A 22,049-nucleotide genomic window follows, 5' to 3' on the forward strand; every position below is an offset into this window, starting at 1 on the left:
AGAGGAATCTCCTGACATGATCTGTCAGGCAAATGCTAGAAAAATGTTAAGAGCACCACCAGATTCTTTAATGCATTCATAAACATATAAAAGTAGGAGCAGGAGGAGGCCATTCAGTCCTTCAAGCTTGCACCGCCATTCTTCACAATCATGGCTGATCGTCCAATTCCGTCTAATTCTGCTTTTTCCCCATAACCTTTGATCCCTTGAAACATGATCAAAGCATTTGACTTTTAATTAACAATCCCTTGAAGTTTAAACAGCAAATATCAAGCTAACATATTACATGAGTAACAGTAGATCTCATGTACAAGTTGACCTGAGACTTCTAGGCAAAAAAAAAATCCTTACTCTTTCTGTTTAACCACCTGTTTACTGATGAAGTCATGCTCACACCGGTGCAAACCTACTCACTGAAAAGTGGCTGTTTGGCTGCTTAAATCTGCATGCATCAAGATATGCTGTCAAGGCTACCACCCTATTGGTGCTCGTTACAACTCACCGATCCTGATTTCAAATATGGCAGTGTAGTGTCAGGGAGGATTGGTAAAAGTTGAAGTTGGTGAGGTAGAATTTGGAGATTAGAAAGCATTAGGCTGAGCTAGAGAATTATGTGCGCATTTCTGGAATTTGCCTTTGTAGGTGGGGTCTGAATGCACTGGAGAAGGAGCAGAGGAGATTTACCAAGATGTTGCTTGGGTTGGATAGTTTTAATTGTGAAAAAGAATTGGATAAACTTAAGACTGTTTTCCTTGCTGAGAGGCAATATGATTGATATGTATAAAATAATAAGGGGCCTAGATAGGAACACACTCACCCTGTCAATTCTCATCCAATTCTAATATGTTTCAATAAGATTGCCTCTCATTATTCCAAACAGCAATGAACAGAGGCACAGATATTCCAGCCTTTCCAGGTATCTGCCTAATGAAATTTCTCTAAATCTAATGCATTTATATCCTTTATTAAATGAGAAGACCAAAACTGCATGTAGGACTCTAGGCATGACCTTGTCAATACTGTACACAACTGTAGCAAAATGTTATGGAACGTGATCCTTTTTTTCCAAGGGGAATTGAGTTTGAAATGAGAAATTCATTTTGTTCATGAGTTAGTCAGCATTTAAAGGCCAGTACAAAAAAATTGATAGAGGCAGTAAATCTCACTTTTTGAGGTCCTGCAATCACCTAGACTTTGGATCAGAAGCTGTGTTTTGGTCAGTGGGGGTTACAGTTGGCCAAATGGCCACTCTTATGCTGTAAATCTTTGAATTTTTTCACATTAGAAGGCTCTGCAATTTGCACTCAGATTGCTGATTTTTTTTCAACCAAAGCAGACTCTACTTGTTTGAAGAAGCTTTAATTTGCCACTGGTGTTATGTACTGTTTTGGTATTGAAGCTATTTTAAGAAATTTGTAAATGCACATTGTTTGATTTAAATGTGCAAGTCTTCTAGCTGTTATTTAGTTATTGTACTTCCTTGGAGTCATGGTTGTACAGCATGGAAACTGATCGTTTTAGTCCAAATCCTCAGTGCCAACCAGATATCCTAAATTAATCTAGTCTCATTTGCTAGCATTTGGCCCATATCTCCCCAGACCCTGATAATAAAATGTGAGGCTGGATGAACACAGCAGGCCAAGCAGCATCTCAGGAGCACAAAAGCTGACGTTTCGGGCCTAGACCCTTCATCAGAGAGGGGGATGGGGGGAGGGAACTGGAATAAATAGGGAGAGAGGGGGAGGCGGACCGAAGATGGAGAGTAAAGAAGATAGGTGGAGAGGGTGTAGGTGGGGAGGTAGGGAGGGGATAGGTCAGTCCAGGGAAGACGGACAGGTCAAGGAGGTGGGATGTGGTTAGTAGGTAGCTGGGGGTGCGGCTTGGGGTGGGAGGAAGGGATGGGTGAGAGGAAGAACCGGTTAGGGAGGCAGAGACAGGTTGGACTGGTTTTGGGATGCAGTGGGTGGGGGGGAAGAGCTGGGCTGGTTGTGTGGTGCAGTGGGGGGAGGGGATGAACTGAGCTGGTTTAGGGATGCAGTGGGGGAAGGGGAGATTTTGAAACTGGTGAAGTCCACATTGATACCATATGGCTGCAGGGTTCCCAGGCGGAATATGAGTTGCTGTTCCTGCAACCTTCGGGTGGCATCATTGTGGCAGTGCAGGAGGCCCATGATGGACATGTCATCAAGAGAATGGGAGGGGGAGTGGAAATGGTTTGCGACTGGGAGGTGCAGTTGTTTGTTGCGAACTGAGCGGAGGTGTTCTGCAAAGCGGTCCCCAAGCCTCCGCTTGGTTTCCCCAATGTAGAGAAAGCCGCACCGGGTACAGTGGATGCAGTATACCACATTGGCAGATGTGCAGGTAAATTCACCTGCACATCTGCCAATGTGGTATACTGCATCCACTGTACCCGGTGCGGCTTTCTCTACATTGGGGAAACCAAGCGGAGGCTTGGGGACCGCTTTGCAGAACACCTCCGCTCAGTTCGCAACAAACAACTGCACCTCCCAGTCGCAAACCATTTCCACTCCCCCTCCCATTCTCTTGATGACATGTCCATCATGGGCCTCCTGCACTGCCACAATGATGCCACCCGAAGGTTGCAGGAACAGCAACTCATATTCCGCCTGGGAACCCTGCAGCCATATGGTATCAATGTGGACTTCACCAGTTTCAAAATCTCCCCTTCCCCCACTGCATCCCTAAACCAGCTCAGTTCATCCCCTCCCCCCACTGCACCACACAACCAGCCCAGCTCTTCCCCCCCCCACCCACTGCATCCCAAAACCAGTCCAACCTGTCTCTGCCTCCCTAACCGGTTCTTCCTCTCACCCATCCCTTCCTCCCACCCCAAGCCGCACCCTCAGCTACCTACTAACCACATCCCACCTCCTTGACCTGTCCGTCTTCCCTGGACTGACCTATCCCCTCCCTACCTCCCCACCTACACCCTCTCCACCTATCTTCTTTACTCTCCATCTTCGGTCCGCCTCCCCCTCTCTCCCTATTTATTCCAGTTCCCTCCCCCCATCCCCCTCTCTGATGAAGGGTCTAGGCCCGAAACGTCAGCTTTTGTGCTCCTGAGATGCTGCTTGGCCTGCTGTGTTCATCCAGCCTCACATTTTATTATCTTGGAATCTCCAGCATCTGCAGTTCCCATTATCTCTCTCCCCAGACCCTTCCTATTCATGTACCCATCCAGATGCTTTTTAAATGTTGTGATTGTACCAGCCTCCATCACTTTGTCTAGCAGCTTATTCTATACACATAACACCCTCTGTGTGAAAAAGTTCCCCCTTAGGTTGCTTTTAAATCTTTCCCCTCTCACCTTTAAACCTATGCCCTCTAGTTTTGGACTCCCTTACCCTGGGGGAAAAGACCTTGGCTATTCACCATATCTATGCCTCTCATGATTTTTTTTTTAACCTTTACAAGGTCACTCCTCAGCCTCTGATTCTCCAGGGAAAATAGCCCCAGTCTATTCAGCCCCTCCCTAGAGCTCAAATCCTCCACTCCCGGCAACCCCCTTGTAAATCTTTTCTGCACCCTTTCAAGATTATCAACATCTTTCCTATAGCAGGGAGACCAGAACTGCATGTTGTATTCTAAAACTTTGCAACCACAGTTGCTACTGGATACACTGTGTGGTTTGATTGATTTTACTTGGTTACACACTAAATTCATTTAGCTGTCTTTGGGGAAAATATGCCTTTGTGTTTCAGATATAATCTCTTATTATGAAACTTATTTAAAATATTGCACAATATATAACCTTGTCACAAAACTGGCAAATGCTTGATGGCCTTTGAATTAGCACCAGTGACTTCAGTTTCAAGCTGATTCGTTTATGGTCTCAAGGTTGCTTGCTCATAGAATCTGATATGTCATTTTAAATTGAAGTATACAAACTGCTTGGATCTCTTGTGTGCAATGATAGTGTTCCTGCTTCTGGGCCAGGCATTGTGGATTCAACTCCTGCCTTCTCCAGAGATGTATAAGAATATTTCTGGAAAAGGTTAACGTAGAAAACATCTCCAAACTGCGAAGGAGATCCAAAACACAAACCTCTGCAATGGTGTTGTACCTGCGACATAAATTTCCTGTGGTCTAGAAATTATATTTTTCACTAAACAGGCAAAAATACTTACTAACTGACCGCTATAATTTAAATTACTGGTTTGCTTATGAGAAACCTCAAAAGGATTGTCATTACAATACCAGTTGATGACAATTGAAGTTCCAGTTCACACTATTTAGTTTAAGTGTGAGATGAGTGAATTAATAAATTTGAAATTCTGTTAAGGATTTCCTAACATGTAAACAGCCACAGGCTTTTTTTTCCTTTACTTGATGTTTATTGAAGCAAAACATCCTCTTACTCTAAACTGAACGTGTGCAGTACTTGTACAGCTCCCATAATTGCACTGGTATATGTTAGCACATAAAAGCATTTCCTTTTTTTTGTCATCTGCTTATTTGCATGGAGCTATTGCATTGTAGTTAGGCATCATTTGCACTGGGAATGCAGAGATCAGGATTTTCTGGACCATGCCAGGAATAAGCACGTGTGCCTTAATTCACTGTCCATGACATGCTATTGCAATGAAGTAGGGGACTGTTCATTTTGATAAACAGTGACACAGTGCTGATACCAAAAGCAGCAACAAAAAAAGACTAATCTCAACAGAGGTAAATGCACTGTGTTGTGTGGCTGTTCTAATTGCAGCTCCTGTAGGTGTACGATTTGCTTCAACATAAAGATGTGCCCTCCGGGGGGAAATGTATCTGAATCCCCAGTGATACAGGAATACCTACTACATTACAAGTTGTTCACTGCCATGCAGTGCAAATGTCCGGACTAAAACATTCATTGAAAAGGCCAGGATCTGGCAAAAGTGATATAACTCTCTGCACTTCTTGCATCAGGGTACATAATCCAATGAAAGAAATGAAATAACTGTTGCAGAGAACTGTTCTTAATTTGTCTAATTTGAATGATTTGATTTGATTAGGATTTGCATCAGGGAATGAGCAAACCATTTTGTAATTCTTTTTATTTCCCACCGTTTAGAAACACAGCCTGTTACATATCCAAACATGCAAAACTTCAGAATTGACAACATATACAAGCAACAAGTTCATGGGTTTGAATGATCATTCTGTGCATGAGAACAGTATTGTTCTGGGACTTCTACATCTCAATGTGGAAAGCACTGACAAACCGCTACATGTGGCAACATCTTGGTCAATGGTGGAAAATATAGCAATGGATAAAGGGTACTCTACTAAAGAGAATGCTGTGGAGTGGATGATGCAAAACTCGGAAAACTTGGATTCAGACAGTGAATTGGAGCAATTGGGGATTGCCATGTTAGAGGCTGGCCCCTTAAATAAAGCTCACCAACAGCTTTGTAGATCCCCAGGCTTAGACTCAAATCTACTAAAATGCAATGCGATTCTACAGGATTTCAAACTAGATGGTGAAACGAAACCAAAACAAGATTTAAGATCAACTGATAATGATAAAGACTACAAAACCAAAATGGAGTTTGCACTGAAACTTGGATATTCAGAAGAGCAGGTACAGCTTGTCCTGAATAAATTAGGAACAGATGCTCTTCCTAATGATATCCTAGGTGAACTTGTTAAACTGGGGAATAAACTCGATTCTGATACTTCCTGTGGCACAAGTAATCCTGCAATTTTGACTCCACGTGACACAATTTCAACAGATTCTCAAAGATCTGACTCTCCTGTGGAAGAATTGGTGGATGATGGTGATAATCTAAAGCCTGTGGTCATTGATGGTAGTAATGTGGCAATGAGGTGAGTGAAAAAATTGTATGCTTCTTCTTGGTTACTCGACTTTGGTGGCTATACCATAGGATATTGAATTGCTAATCAGAACCATCGGTTTAAAGTAAGGTTTGTTACAAGGAATGATGTAGAAGAGGGAAGCACAGCATTCTGCTACCAACAAAAAAACTGGTTTGAGTCATTTCCCAAATGACAATGTGAATAATTACCGTAGCCCATTTAACTAGGCTTCTCATTGTTAAAACTTAGATACATGAAAGTTATTATTTGAATCCTGACCACAACTAACGACACCTGAAATATTGTCTCTAACTGCCACGTATGAAAATTATTAGTTTCACAGATTATTTTGAATCAGCTTATAACTGTGCAATTCTAGTTTCCACAAAATTCTGATTTTAGTTTTGCAGTCTTGTTAGCGCTGCTTTTGATGCACACGAAGGGCGCATTTCATTGTGCAGCATACTTTTTTTGAGCTGTCAGTAATTAACACAGTTAGCCCTTGCTGTACATTTAAAAAAAGTTTGAATTTGAGAGGCTAATAGTGTGTATTAGAATTTTTTTGAAAAACTTCTTCTGGGTTTTTTCCTAATTTGACAAAGTGTACTTAAGTGTAAATCAGATTCTACAGGATTTTAAAATAGATGCCGAATAAGACCGACTGATAAAGGCAGAGTACCAAACCCAAATTGAATTTTTGCTGAAATTATTATTTTCAGAATAACAGCTATTATTTTCCTATTGATAATTGTCTGTCTTTTACAGGTCTGAGTTTTTTCCTAATCTTAGATTTGGAGAGAGAAAAATAAACTTTAATTAAGATTGTAAAAGCAGCAAAGGTAGTACAACCCTTGTCAGCAGGTTTGATCACCAAATCAGGGTTACAACTGAGTGTTGGATGGAAGTGGTTGAGGGGAATAGAGAAATTTAAGGCGGCTGATGTCTTGCTGACAAGTGGGTAAGAAGCCAGATGATAGGGGTCCAGGTTGAGGAACAGCATTGGAGATATGTTCACTCCACACTCCCTTCCACACTTTAATGTTTCATTTAACTTGACAATGTGTATTTAGCAATGGGAAGTGAAATTCATCAAACAAATCATCTGGAATTGTTGCTAGATTCCAAACTCTTTCAACTGTTTGATGCACAGTAGTGATACTGTTTAAATGCAGTGGCTTGGCTTTTAACTGAAATAACAATGGATTTAGAGAGGATTTCTGAAGGGTCCCGACCCGAAACGTCAGTTTCCCTGTTCCTCTGATTCTGCCCGGCCTGCTGTAGAGTCCATTATAAAACTTGTTGCTTTTATTTGTGCTTTATTTTCTATGTTTACATTTGAGTATATAAAGATGCTTTTTGACCTAACAATTTAATTCACTTTTCCTAGTACTGCCGCTATTTTGCTGATTTTTATTTTCCATAACTGTAGAAAAAAATGTTATTTAATATCGGGGTTTAAGATATTTTTTTTTGCAGTCATGGTAACAAGGAAGTGTTTTCCTGTCGAGGCATAAAGTTAGCAGTGGACTGGTTTTTGGAAAGGAGCCACAAGGATATCACTGTGTTTGTGCCTGCCTGGAGGAAGGAACAGTCAAGGCCTGATGCCCTCATCACGGGTAATGTATTTTAATTTGTCAATTTGTTTAAAATAGTGAATAAGAAATGCTAAAAACATTGCTGTTGATGGATTAGCATCAACAAGAGAGCCTTGCATATTGAAAACTCCACCCATAAACTAGCAGCTTATTTCCTTTTGTATATTATATCAGTTGGCTCAGTAGTTTTTCTTGCCTTTGCAATTTTAGTTCAATACTTAACCAAAGAATTGCAATGCCCATGCAGGTATGAGAGTATTAAAAGCATTTCCAAACTGCATTACTTTTTACAAATAGACTGTATAAGTTAAAATGGCTGCTGTGAGTTCGACTGAATTTGCAGCTGCCGGTATGTTCAAGCTTCTAGAAATTTACAGTGTGTGCAGCACTTTAACATCAGCAACATCACAACTGCAGAGAAAAGGCTGTGCTGTCTGGCCTTTTCAAGAACTGAGGCTTGCAGACTTTTTAAAAATAAAATCTCCTTGAACCTATTTAAATGATTTTTGACTTTGCTTGCAAAGAAATGGTGGACCTTCAGTAACAAGAACTACCGGGGTCTGTCCACAGCAGTTAATGAATAGATTTTACATGAAAAGAACCCAACAAAGCCACCCAGATTCTGACCTCAACCATATGAATTTAGCTGCACTTTAAATTCAAAGTGAGGAAAGCTCCCCCCTGTATTGGACAGTTGGAGAGCTAACATCAGTATGATCACAATGGCAGAGAATAGGCTGTTATTTGGCCACATTAAGAATTGAGACACCGTGAGCATGTCCATAAATATCTCGTTTGCCAGCAAAGGCATTGGATCTCAAGATACAAGCAACTGCTGAACAGGAGCCTTACAATATATCTAAATTCTGATCTTAGCCATCTGAGCTTCAATTCCAGAGAGGGAAGGCTCTGTCTTTCACTTGAATCTTAAAGACATGTGAATTGTTAACTGAGATAATGGGAACTGCAGATGCTGGAGATTCCAAGATAATAAAATGTGAGGCTGGATGAACACAGCAGGCCAAGCAGCATCTCAGGAGCACAAAAGCTGACGTTTCGGGCCTAGACCCTTCATCAGAGAGGAATTGTTAACTATTCTGTTTCATTTTATCGTTTAGCAATTCACTCCATTCTTTAATTGTACCTTTCTCTGGTTGCGCATTGTGCTTTTGAATAGCAGCAGATTATTGTTAAGTGAGTGAGTGAGTGACTACAAGACATAGGAACAGAAATTAGGCCATTCAGCCCTTCGAGCCTGTTCTGCCATTCAATCACGGCTGATAAGCTCCTAAACCTCATTCTCCCGCTTTCTCACCATAACCCCGATCCCATTAATAATCAAGAACGTATCTATCTCTGTCTTAAGTGTACTCAATTACCTGGCCTCCACAACCTTCTGTGGCAGTTAATTCCGTAGATTCAGCACTCACTGGCTGATGAAATTTCTCTTTATCTCTGCAATAAGAGGCCTTCCCTTTACTCTAAGGCTGTGCTGTAGTGTCTCCTACAAATGAAACCATTTTCCCAACATCCACTCTGTCCAGGCCATTCAGTATTCTCTAAGTTTCAATTATATCGCGCCCCCCCCCCCCCCCCCCCCCCCCGACCACTCCTAAACTCCAATGAGTAAAGTCCTAGAGTCCTCACACGTTCCTCATATGTTAAGCTTTTCATTCCTGGGACCATTCTCATGAACCTCCTCTGAACCCGCTCTGGGGCCAGTACGTCCTTCCTGAAATATGGGGCCCAAAACTGTACACAATACTCCAAATGTGGCCTGACCAGAGCCTTATAAACCCTCAATGGCTTTTATATTCAAGTCCTCTCAAAATAAATGCTAACATTGCATTTGCCTTCCTGACTACTGCAAGTTTACCTTGAGAGAATCCTGACCGAAAACTCCCAAGCCTCTTTGCACTTCAGACTTCTAAATTTTCTCCCCACTTTAAAAAGTAGTCCATGCTTCCTGTTAGCAAAGTGCATGACTTCACACTTTCCCACGTTGTACTCCATCTGCCGTTTCTTTGCCTACTCTCCGAACCTGTCCAAATCCTTTTGCAGACTCCCCACCTCAATAGTACCTGTCCCTCCACCTATCTTTGTATCATCTGCAAACTTAGCCAGAATGCCCTCAGTTTCTTCATGTAGATCATTAATGTACAAAGTGAAAAGTTATTTTTGTCCCCAACACTGACCCTTGCGGAACACCACTTTTCACTGGCTGCCATTCTGAGAAAGATCATTTTATCCCCATTCTCCTTTCTGCCAGACAGTCGATCGTCTATCCATGCTGGCACCTTGCCTCTAACACCATAGGCCTTTATCTTACTCGAGTTAGTGGGTTCGAGTTAATACTCGAGGTATAGAATGAGTTAGCAAAATGCAGGGGATGGGGACAATCGAAATGTGGAGCTGGTTTAAGGAACAGATATTGCATGTCCTTGATAGGTATGTCTCTGTCAGGCAGGGAGGAAGCGATAAGGTAAGGGAACAGTGGTTTACTAAAGAAATTGTATCTCTTGTCAAGCAGAAGAGGGACGCTTATGTGACGATGAGACGAGATGGTTCAGATGAGGGGATGGACAATTACAGATTAGCTAGGAAGGATTTAAAGAGAGAGAGTTAAGAAGAGCAAGGAGGGGACACGTAGGTAGACATTGGTAGGTAGAATAAAGGAGAACCCTAAAGCTTTCTATAGGTATGTGAGGAATAAGAGGATGACTAGGGTAGGAATAGGGCCAGTCAAAGACAGAAGTGGGAAGTTGTGTGTGGACCCTGTAGAGATTAGAGAGGTGCTAAATGATTATTTCTCATCTGTTTTCACTGAGGAACAGGAGAATATTGTAGAGGAGATGACGGAGTTCCGGACTGCTAGAATTGAAAGGATTAAGGTTAGTAAGGAGGAAGTGTTATCGATTCTAGAAGGTGAGGGTAGATAAATCCCCTGGGCCAGATGGGATTTTCCCGAGGATTGTCTGGGAAGCTAGGGAGGAGGTGGCAGAGCCTTTGGCCTTGATCTTTGAGTCCTCATTGTCTACAGGTTTAGTACCAGAGGACTGGAGGATTGCAAATGTTGTGTCCTTGTTCAAGAAGGAGAGTAGGGATGACCCAGATAATTATAGACCTGTGAGCCTTGCGTCTGTCGTAGGAAAAATTTTGGAAAGGATTATGAGAGAGGGAGGATTTATAATCATCTAGCAAGCAACAATTTGATTGGAGATAGTCAGCATGGATTCGTCAGGGGCAGGTCGCGTCTCACAAGCCTCAGAGTTTTTTTTGAGAAGGTGACCAAGCATGTGGATGAGGATAGGGCAGTTGACGTGGTGTGCATGGACTTCATTAAAGCCTTTAATAAGGTTCCATATGGTGGGCTATTGGAGAAAATACAGGGGCACGGGATTGAGGTAGATTTAGCAATTTGGATTAAAAACTGGCTTTCCGTAAGAAGGCAATGAGTGATGGTTGATGGAAAACATTCAGCCTGGAGTCCGGTCACTAGTGGTGTGCCACAAGGATCTGTTTTGGAACCACTGCTGTTTGTCGTTTTTATAAATGACTTGGACGCAGGCATAGGTGGATGGGTTAGTAAGTTTGCAGATGACACTAAAGTCGGTGGAGTGGTCGACAGTGTGGAAGAATGTTGCAGGTTGCAGGGAGACTTGGATAAACTGCAGAATTGGGCCGAAAGGTGGCAAATGGAGTTTAACATGGATAAATGTGAGGTGATTCACTTTGGGAGGAATAATAGGAAGAATACCGGGTCAATGGAAAGATTCTTGGTAGTGTAGCTGTGCAGAGGGATCTTGGTGTCCATGTACATAGATCCCTGAAAGTTGACACCCAAGTTGATAGTGCTGTTAAGAAGGCTTACGGTGTTTTAGGTTTTATTGGAGGAGGGATTGAGTTCCGGAGCCGTGATGTCATGATGCAGTTGTACAAAATGCTCGTGTGGCCTCATTTGGAATATTGCATGCAGTTCTGGTCGCCCCATTACAGGAAGGATGTGGAAGCATTGGAAAAGGTGCAGAGGAGATTTACCAGGATGTTGCCTGGTCTGGAGCGCAGGCCCTTTGAAGAAAGGCTGAGGGACTTGTGTCTGTTCTCATTGGAGAGAAGGAGGCTAAGAGGGGATTTAATAGAGACATACAAGATGATCAGAGGATTAGATAGGGTGGACAGTGAGATTCTTTTTCAGAGGATGACGATTTCAGCTTGTACAAGGGGGCATAGCTACAAATTGAGGGGTGATAGATTTAAGACAAATGTCAGAGGCAGGTTCTTTACTCAGAGTGGTAAGGACGTAGAACGCCCTGTGTGCCAATGTAATTAACTCGGGCACATTAGGGGCATTTAAACAGTGCTTGGATAAGCATATGGATACTGATGGGATAGTGTAGGGGGAGGGGCTTAGATTAGTTCACAGGCCGGCGCAACATCAAGGGCCGAGTGGCCTGTTCTGTGCTGTATTGTTCCATGTTCTATAAATCTGAAAGGCTGTTTCTTAAATTGACACACTGGTGGTTTGGAAGCACACATCAGCCTCAGCAAAATTACGCTGCACTGATTACAGACAGATGGAGAGGAGAATTGCTGATTTCAGTCTGTCTCTGGCTATATCAGTATGCTAATCCTTCCAATTTAAGGCAGGTTGTTTTTTGTGTCTGAGTCCTTTTAACTTTAGAGCACACAAGAAATCTCCTAAATATAACTGCCAGCTGCAGTTTATATTCTTTCCATGCCCTTGATGCTTCCAAATTAGATACACATAATTTGTCTCGTCAGTCTGTTACCCCATGCAGAACAATTGCTTAGGTTTGTAAAGTTACCTGCTTAATTCTTAATTTCATTTTTGAATATTTGGACATGATTCACCTTTGACTAACTACCAAAATGCACTTTGCTTTGATTGCAACACTGGAGAAGGGTTTTGATCAGGGACCTTAAAACTTCATTACAAATTTTCTACAAGGTAATTCTGCGACCATTTTGCCATAATAACAAAATGAACAATCTACAGCACTCAGTCTCTCTTCTTCATGTTAACATGAGAAATGCTAATCTTCAATGCTAAAAAGGATGATAAACTGTTAAATTGTCTGAGTAGTAAAGAACAATATACAATGTAGTGTTTTGTTATGGAATCATTGCATGTTTTAAAAACAGAAAGTATTAGAAACTCTGAAGTCTGAATATATTTAGGGTCAATGACATTTCATTACAGCACTTCTTAATTTCTCAAGGTACTACAAACTAAACTCAATGTTATTCAGTAATGTTTTTCACTTCTATTTGTGGACAGAATTCTTGGCTGATCTTTTGAACATGAATGAAATTCAGCTTGCAAACATTTTTCCTCAAGAACTGAGGGAATGGGAGCAGTTGTATGCTGACTGTTCACTTGTACCTCATAGTCATACAGCACAGAAACAGACACTTAGGTCCAACCAGTCCATGCAGTCCATAATCCCAAATTAAACTAGTCCTATCTACCTGCTTCTGGCCCATATCCTCCAAACCTTTCTGTTCGTATACTTATCCAAATGTCTTTTAAACCCACCACTTCGGGAAGTTCATTCCACATGTGAACCACTCTTGTGTTTGAATAAAAAAAGAATTACCCCTCTTTTGTTTTAATCTTTCTCCTCCCCCTAGTCTTGAAAACCCTGATCCGAGGGAAAAGACAGCTTCCATGAAATTTATCTATACTCATTTATTTTATAAACTTGTATCAGGTCAACCTCTTATGCTCCAATGAAAAATTTTCCAGCTTATCCACCCTTTCTTTATAACCCAAACCTTCCATACCTGGCAACATTCCTGGTAAGTCTCTTCTGAGCCCCCTCCAGCTTAATAATCTTCCTCTTCTCCTCCTCCAAAGATCACCCTAACCTTTAATTCCCCTGGTATCCAAGTCCCATTAAGCTCTGCCTTAATCGGAGTTGTGTCTCAGTTCTGAACCTTGAAGTTCCAAGTTCACGTTTTACTTCATAGTTTGGGTACAAAGATCAAAGTAGTTAGTTAAGTACTTTGGAAATACTGCACTTTTGGAACGGCTGTCTTTTTTTGAATGAGATTTTAAACCAGCACCTATCTGCCTGCCCGGGGTTTCTGAGAAGATCAAGGGAGTTGTCCATTTTGGCCTGGTCAAATATACTGCATCCTCTCGGTCTCTGCCCAACCCAACCTCACCCACCCTATTAGTTAAGGCCATAAAGACTCCATTTGCAAACAGTAAATTCACTGTACCTAGGCCTATTTTTCAGGTGCCCAGTAGCCATGAACCTAATTAACGTTTTTTTGTTTTCAAATACTGATGTCATACTAATTGGCCTGAAGTTGTCATTCTGCCTCCCTCTTTCCTTGAACATAAGGCTTATCCGGTCTGTCGTCCTAGCTGAAGTTCTCCATCCCAGGCAACCACCTAGTGAACCTCCTTTGCATGCTCTCCAATGTAATCACATTCTATAATTTAGCAACCAGAAAAGTGCACAGTATTTCAGTTGCGGCCTAACCAAAGTTCTCTACAACTCCAATGTGACCTCTCTACTCAGGTAATCTCTGCTACAGCTGATAATGGCAAATATCCCATATGCCACCGAGACTACCCTGTCTATTTCTGTCCCGACACCTTCAGGGATCTGTGGACAAGCACCCCAAAAGCCACCTGTTGCTCTGAGCTTCCAAGGCCTTACCATTCATTGAGTACTCCCTGTCTTGTTCCTTCTTCCAAAATGCATTCCCTCTCCCTTTTATCAGGGTTAAATTCTCCCTTGAACTGCCTATCTGACCATTCCATGTATATTCTCCTACAACCTAACATCTTCCTTCTCGCTGTCAACCACCAGGCCAAACTTACCATCCTTCTGACTAATTTGCACCATTTATGAATATCACAAAAAATAAGGGACCAAACGCTGATCGTGTCATACACCACTGCACTCGGACTCCAGTCACACAAATTGTCTTCTATCACTGCCCTCTGAATCCGATTATTAAGCCAATCTTGGGTGCACCTTGCCAAGTTACCCTGGGCTGCATGAACTTTCATCTTCTTTATCAGTTTCCCCAGTTGAAGTCTGCATAAGATATATCAACTGCCCTAGCCTCATCCAAACACTTGGTCGCCGCCTCAGTAAATGAGTCATGCTCACTATCCTTGATCAAACCTTGCCTCTCTAAATGGAGTTTAATTTTCCCCTTTGATGTTTTCTCCCGTAGTTTCCCTGCCACTGAGACTGACTGACTGATCTATAGTTCCCTGATCTATCTCTACCATCCTTCTTGTAAATTAGAACCATGTAGCTCAGTTGTAACTTAATTTGTACCACAGTTGGAACACTTCTTCCACAGGGCTCTTATTCTTTTAAGTGAATGTATTTGGTGTTGAAAATTGACTTAAGTTCCTGCCTTTTCCACTTTCACCCCCAAAACAAACTACAGTTCCTTTCTTTAAGCACATATTTAATTATATTTAACAGTTCAAAAGAATGTTGGTTGAAGTCTGCTACTGTAAACCTAGGAAACTAAATGATCTCTTGGCAATCAAAATCCTACATTACACCTTAAAGCTAGAAATAGTATTTCAGATATCAGTGATGTAATGATTCAGTAAATGCAAAATGTTTTATTTTCACAGATCAAGAAATCCTGCGCAAGTTGGAAAAGGATAAAATTCTAGTCTTCACACCATCCCGGCGGGTACAAGGGCGAAGAGTGGTTTGCTATGATGATCGCTTCATAGTGAAATTGGCTTATGAATCCGATGGCATCATTGTGTCAAATGATAACTACAGGGATTTGCAAAATGAAAAGCCAGAATGGAAAAAATTCATAGATGAAAGATTGCTTATGTATTCTTTTGTTAATGACAAGTGAGTATTCACATCAAAGGCTGGTATCGAGAAGCAGGTTCTAATTTATGGGGAAGATTGTTTAAATTAAAGGGAAATGGCAATGCAGTAGATCAAGATAACAATCATGATAGTGATAATCAGATTATGGTAAGCAGCAACTGCAAACTTAGTGTGTCAGCAGATAGGACTGTTTACAGAAAGCTGAATTATATGCCGTGCATTTGAATACCCCCACAGCATTCACCCTAAAACAGATAAACTATCAGTTCAAATAGAATTTCATAGGATGTGTGAGCCACCTTTCAGTATTGGCTACAAAGAAACCAAACCTAGACCTGAATGTCCAAGGGTATGAGATGCAGGAAGGACAGGAAACTGGCATGACACAGTGAGGTAGTTCTGATGACTGCTGCGTTAGTACTATAGTGGCGGATTACTTTAGTGCTAAGTTTCAAGATGTAGAATCAATTTGACTAAATAAGATGCATCAAGGGGCAGAAAATTTCTCCTAAATGTCATTCATAGAACAAACAGCAGTGATAATAAACCGCTGGTTGAATCAGGAAATTGGGTCCGTGTAATAAGTTTAAGATGATGATTAGTATCCATTTTATGGAGGATGAATTCTCGGAATGATTACAAAATGGTTTTCTAGAGAAGTAATAATGAAGAACCCAATTTAGGAAATGCACTTTTTTTAGATCTAGCATTGTGCTGTGAGAAGGAACAACTTGATGACCTTTAAATAAATGAGATTGTGGGAAATATTGGCCGTACTATGATAGCTTTGTACATACTTCTCTTATTCACTTAGATCTTTCAAACTCGAGGCTGAATCTTACTTTTATTTGATTTAAGTTGGAGGTCCATGAGTTTTTTGGATTGGTCACTGCTGTGAAGCCTAACAAGATTAGTCACTGTTGCCAACCTCATCATATCACTATATCCTGTCCCTGTGGTACACGTCATGTCTGATTCTGTCTCCATCGTACCACGCAACCTTCCCAGCATAACTCACCACTCAGCAGATGTCTGCTAAAAGACTAGCATTACTTGCACCAATGCCATCTTTTAATTGGCCTGCATCCGCATGAGGATAGGCATTCTGAAGGTGCCATGCTCATTAATGGATAGAATCTGAAGATATTGGGGAAGAGAAAGATGATGAGCATTTCTGACAAGGACTGGAGGTCATGATGGAGGGAGTCATACAAAAGAAAGGAATAATTTTCCCAAATCCAGTAGCTCTGTAGGAAAACGAATGACCTTGTCTGCTGTGCCAGGATGCTACGCTGTTTTCTGTCGGCATCTTCATACATTTGTGGTGAGACCTGGCTGCATCACCTGGAAGCAAGAGGATTAAGGTGTATAGAGGGAAATGGATGCTGCTGACATCGTGGGTCCTCCTCCAATATCCCGACTCTTTTTTAGCGTCCGAGGCTGTGAATGAGTTGATCAGTGATGTCTGTGACAGGGAGGTGCAACACAACACTGCATTAGCTTGGTTAGGGATTAGGCACCACTGCTCTGTGCTCTGTACAGTAATGGTTTTATGTGAAATGCTCTTTTTCTCTTTAAAAGCTGTAATATCTTGGGAGTGCTGTGGTCCCTTGCCTCAAAAGTCGAGTCACCTGCAGCAATCAATTCACAATAGTCACATCCCTTCTCTTCCCCTTTTGTGCACTTTTTCAGTCTCCAGCATGATAGGTGAAACTCCTCAGCCAGTCCCAACATTTTGGTGTGCCCCCAAAACATCCAAACCCCTTCCTGATTACTTATAGTGTTAGCCCTGTAGACTTTATACCCCCTCAGGTCCCCAACCAACCTGGAATATGAGGTGATAGGACCAATTATGGTCCTACCTTGCATTACCCGGCCCACCTCCAACCCACCTGCCAAACCTTAAGCCAAGCTGATCCTGACAGAAGGCAAACCTCTTCCCACATGACTTCCTTGCCCTTCATTCTTTACTATATCTTCTCTGACCCTTTTATGAACACTGTTGCTACCCAGCCTTCACATCTGTTTTCATCCAGCAGCTGGAGATCTTAAATACAACTTTTGCAATACTTTCTCTCATGATAGCACCTCCCCAGCCCCCACCTTCACCTTCTCTGTTTTCCCTCCACTCAATCCCGTTGGTTTCTGCAGAGAAGGCCTACACACTGACCGTGGCCCACATCCTTGAGCAGCCAAATTGGATAGCATTGGACTTAAGTAGCTGCAGGTCTGAGCATTTCATCTAGCCAACTACATTAGCCCGACCACCAGATTGGCCACAATAAAGCCACAGAGCTGACCATGACACACACTTGGATTGCAAAGGCACTGACCCCTTCACCATAATCACCTTGACTAGATGCTTAATTATGGCCTATCCCCTAATTTGGTGGAGGAGGCTGCCTTTGCCTTGCTGTACCCATGCCTTCATGACCTTCAGACTTTGAGACATGCCTGCCTGCTTGCTGCAGATATGAGATTGCAGCATGTTGCCTTTCAGCAAGATGCATGCTCCCTTAACTGAGTTCTGCTGGCCAGCAAGGCAAGCTTCTGGTCTGTGAGACTACATTAAATGGCAAGACAAGGTAAGGCATGGATGCTGTGAGCATGTGGGTAAGTGCTAAATGAACAAACCCTAGGAGAATGAATGAGGCACCTTGAGATGCAGCCTGATCCATTCTGTGAGCGAGGTCTTTGTCCATGTATGCACATATCCTTGCTGCAGTCTTTCATGCTGTTCTTACTTCAGTGCAAGTCTGTGCTTCCAGAGCGTACTGCCAATGAGTATTAGGAGTTGGCGTGATGGTCCCGTGGGGTCAGCATGTGCCAGTGTCCATAAACGAGGTGTACTCGCAGCTGGACCCGTACATCATCCTTTGTGATGTAGTTTGGTTGTAAGTAGCACCAGAAGTCCTTCAGAGCAAGTTGCAAGCTGAATTTGCCAGGAATCTGCTGTTGTTTCCATGTTGTATTTTCAGGATGTCTAGCTAATTTTGGTGAATTTGGTAATATATGTAGCTGAATGTTAATGAGCTAAGTTAGCTTGTTTACAACAGACAATAATTCCCCTTAATTGGCAACTCACTGTCGCCTAGCAGGAAATTAATCATGCTACTTGTCAAAAGCAGAGCAGATGGATTGAGATGCTCTCAATGTGAAGATGGACATTGTTGGTCTGGACCTCCGATTCTGCCATGAATCTTGTTCACATTGCTCTGACCTCTGTAAGACGACTTTTGTTTCTTGGAGTCATCTGTACACCAAAACAAAAATCGGGGCAAATTGGATATGGTAAGATAGGAGATCTGTGTTAAAAGGAATTATTATAGTCAGACTGTAGCTACCATTGTCTAAAATAAAAATATATCCCTTTAATACACATCTCTGCAAGATAAATGTTCCAACTGTAGCTTGGATCTAAGAGAAGCCTATAAAGTTGCCAGAAAATGATTGGGATTAATATTGAATTCTGCAAAGGAAGACCAAAAGAAAAAATTTTAAAAGGCAGAATATTAGAGAAAATGAATGGGAAGCATAAAAGTATTAAATACTTTTATAATTATATAAAAAGGAAAAGATTAGCAAAAATAAATGAATTCATTACAAGCAAAGCAAAAGAATTTATAATGGGGAGGGGGGGGGAGGGAAATAAGAAAATGGCAGAGAAATGAAACCACTACATTGTGTTTGTTTCCCAAAGGAATATTAAGTGCTACAGTAGTCTCTGAATAGAAGGTCTGCACCCCAGGGTGTTGAAAGAGATAATTATTGAGATTGGTGGTCGTATTTGAAAATTTCAGTTGACTCTGAAAGGTTTTTGCAAGTTGAAAGGTGGTAAATATAGCCCAATTACTTATGAAAGGGGAGAGAAAGAAAATTGGGAACTACCAACCCTTCTAACCTAAAATTAGTCACAGGAAACATGCTACAATTACAATAAGGGGTGTGAAAAGGAGGGCCCATTGCCAAGCTTGTTGGAGTTTAAGAATTTTAACAAGCGAAATAGATAAAGAGGAGACCTATTGGTCCGTTTTGACTATTCAGATTTTCATAAGACTCTTGATGAAATCCCACACAAGGTGAGTAAATTAAAATTAGAGCACGTGGGAATGTAGGAATACACTGGCATGGATCAATAACTGGTTAATGGACAGAGAAACAATATCAAAACAAAGGTCGCTTTCAGGTTGGAATGCTGATTTTATTGGGATACCACAAAAATCAGTGCTTGTGGTCCCAGCTATTCACAGTCTCTATCCATGACTTAGATGTGGGAATTATATGTAACTGTTCCAGCTTTTCAGATGATGTAAGTAGCTGGGTGTCAGAATTGAGAAGAATGCCAAGACACTTAAGAGAATTTTGGAGAGACTAAATCAGTGGTCAGAATTTGCAGAAGGACTATGATCTGGAGAAAGGTGAGAGCAAAAGCAGAAGCAGAAGTAGAAAGCATGTCTTCAATGGAAGGAGGCTGGAATCTCAAAGGGAATTTTGTCCTTGATGTTAGTCAGCCATTTCTTTGTTCCCTGTTATAGTTCCCTTCTGACTCAGAAATCTACATTAGTCTTTACAATTTTCTCCCCCCCCCCCCCCCCCATTCCTAGAGAAAATTCTGATTAGTTTTTATGTTCCCCACAAGCTTATTCTCATACTATATTGCTCCTTTCTTAATCAATCCCTTTGTCTTCCTTTACTGAATTCTAAACTGCTCCCACTCCTCAGATTGGTTTTATTTTCTGACCAATGTGTATACTACTATCTTTAATATAATACTATCTGAAATTTCCTTTGTAAGCCGTGGTTTGGCCACCTTTCCTACTTTACTTTTGTGGCAAACAGGAATGAACTGTTGTTGCAGTTCACCTATACGTTTTTGTTTTAAATGTTTGCCACTGCCTTTCCACCACTGGGAAACTTCTACTTAAAGGAACAATCTGTCCTATCCAACTGTCGCCTCATGCCATCATAATTTTCTCTATTTAGATCCAGACCCTAATCTGAGAAACAACTACGTCACTCCCCATCTTGATGAGGAATTTCACCATACTATGGTTGCTCATCCCCAAGGGGTTTTGCACAATTGTGTTATTCCTTTTTATCCCTATCTAAGCTGCCCGTATTCCCCTCAAAATATAGCACATCTCGATCAAATTCCCCCTTGGGCCTTTGTTGCTTTGTTGCTCTGAGGAAAATAACCTCAGTCTGTCTTCATTGCTAAATTGCTCCAGCCCAAGCAATCTCTTGGCGAATCTCTTCTACACTCTCAGTAGTGCAATCACATCTTTTCTGTAGTGTGACAACCAGAACTGTGCACACCACTCCAGCTGTGGCCTAACTAATGTCATGTACGACTCCATCGTAGTCTCCTTGCTGTTCTATTCAGTGCCTTGATTTTAAATCTATGGACATGTACACCAGGTTCCCTCTTATCCTCTGTTCATCCTTGAACCAAAATGCAAACTTGTTTTATAGGGATTGATAGGGTAGATGCAAGAAGAATGTTTGCCTTGGCTGAGTAGCTTTCAGAATTCTGAACCAGAGAGTTGTGAGGTGCACTTATGTGACGATGTTCAAAATTACAATTGATTGACTTCTACGTATTAAAACGTCAAGGGTTGCAAGGAAGAACATCAGCCACAATCTCTCTGACTGTTGGAATTAGATGTCCAAATTCTTACTGAGTGGTTGGTAGTAATATAATATAATTTTGTGTAGATAGTACTCATGTGCTTCCAATTTAATTTCAGATTCATGCCACCGGATGATCCTTTGGGTCGCCACGGCCCCAGCTTGGATAACTTTCTGAGGAAGCGGCCGGTTGTACCAGAACATAAGAAGCAGCCATGTCCATATGGTAAATTGATGTTCAGATATACATTTGTGCCATGTCAGAATTTCACAATGACATTTGGGTAGTATTCTCCAAAGAAGTGTGGTGAAACCTTTTCATTATGAAAAATCAACAGGATAGCATGTGCTTGTAGTTTGGCTACTGCCCAAAAACATGTAGAAGCAAAAAGTATGCTTTGAATTGATCAGCCTTGACTAAAGAGAATTATACATCTTTTCACATCTTCAAGTAAGGGGACCAAAATGGTTACGAGTAATCTGGGTCTCACCTATTCCTGTACAGTTGCAACAACACTTACATGCGTTCTTCAACGATAAATGTCAAAACTCCATTTGCCTTCCTTTTTACCTGCTGTCCCAACATAATATCTGTGATTCATGCATGAGGGCACCCAGATCTCTCTGCACAGAAACACTGAAATTTCTCTTCTTTTAGATAAAAGTTCCCTTTTTATTCCGCTGACCAAAATGGAAAACCACTTAGTTAGTCATGCTAAATGTCACCTGGCCAAGTTTTGGCCTATGCATCTAACCTATCCATCTCCATTTGTAAATCTTATTTCTTCATTGCAACTCACCTACTTATTTTAGTGTCATTTGGCTATAGTAGTTTCTATCCCTGTATTCAAGTCATTAATACAGTTAGTGTATAGTTGGAGCCTGAGGACCAAACCCTGTTGCACCCCACTGGTTACATCTTGCCAACCAAAAGCAGACCAATTTATCATGCCTCTCTACTTCTTGTTGGTTAGCCAATCCTCTGTCCAAGTAAATTAAACTAACCTCGGGTGATTTTTTTTAGTATTAACTTCTTTGTTTTATAGCTTGTCAAACGCCTTCTGAAAGTCCAGATATGTAACGTTTACAGGTCCCCATTATCCGCCTTGTCCCATCCTCAAAGAACTCTAGCAAGTTAGTCAAACATAATTTACTC

The 22,049-nt window shown here is 41.5% G+C and overlaps 1 protein-coding gene across 2 annotated transcripts in view; it reads left to right on the plus strand.

Moving 5' to 3' along the window:
• The window catches only part of LOC125453426 (probable ribonuclease ZC3H12C), a 69,778-nt gene that overhangs the window by 40,171 nt on the left and 7,558 nt on the right, over positions 1-22,049 (plus strand). For both annotated transcript variants that reach the window (XM_059646655.1, XM_048533006.2), the window contains 4 exons: positions 5,072-5,826; positions 7,294-7,433; positions 15,049-15,283; positions 21,013-21,119. In XM_059646655.1, coding sequence (XP_059502638.1) covers positions 5,141-5,826; positions 7,294-7,433; positions 15,049-15,283; positions 21,013-21,119 — 1,168 coding nt within the window. In that variant the 5' untranslated portion in view covers positions 5,072-5,140. The remainder of the gene's footprint in view (positions 1-5,071; positions 5,827-7,293; positions 7,434-15,048; positions 15,284-21,012; positions 21,120-22,049) is intronic.

The sequence above is a fragment of the Stegostoma tigrinum genome, chromosome 6, assembly GCF_030684315.1.
Source record: "Stegostoma tigrinum isolate sSteTig4 chromosome 6, sSteTig4.hap1, whole genome shotgun sequence".
Lineage (NCBI taxonomy): Eukaryota > Metazoa > Chordata > Chondrichthyes > Orectolobiformes > Stegostomatidae > Stegostoma > Stegostoma tigrinum.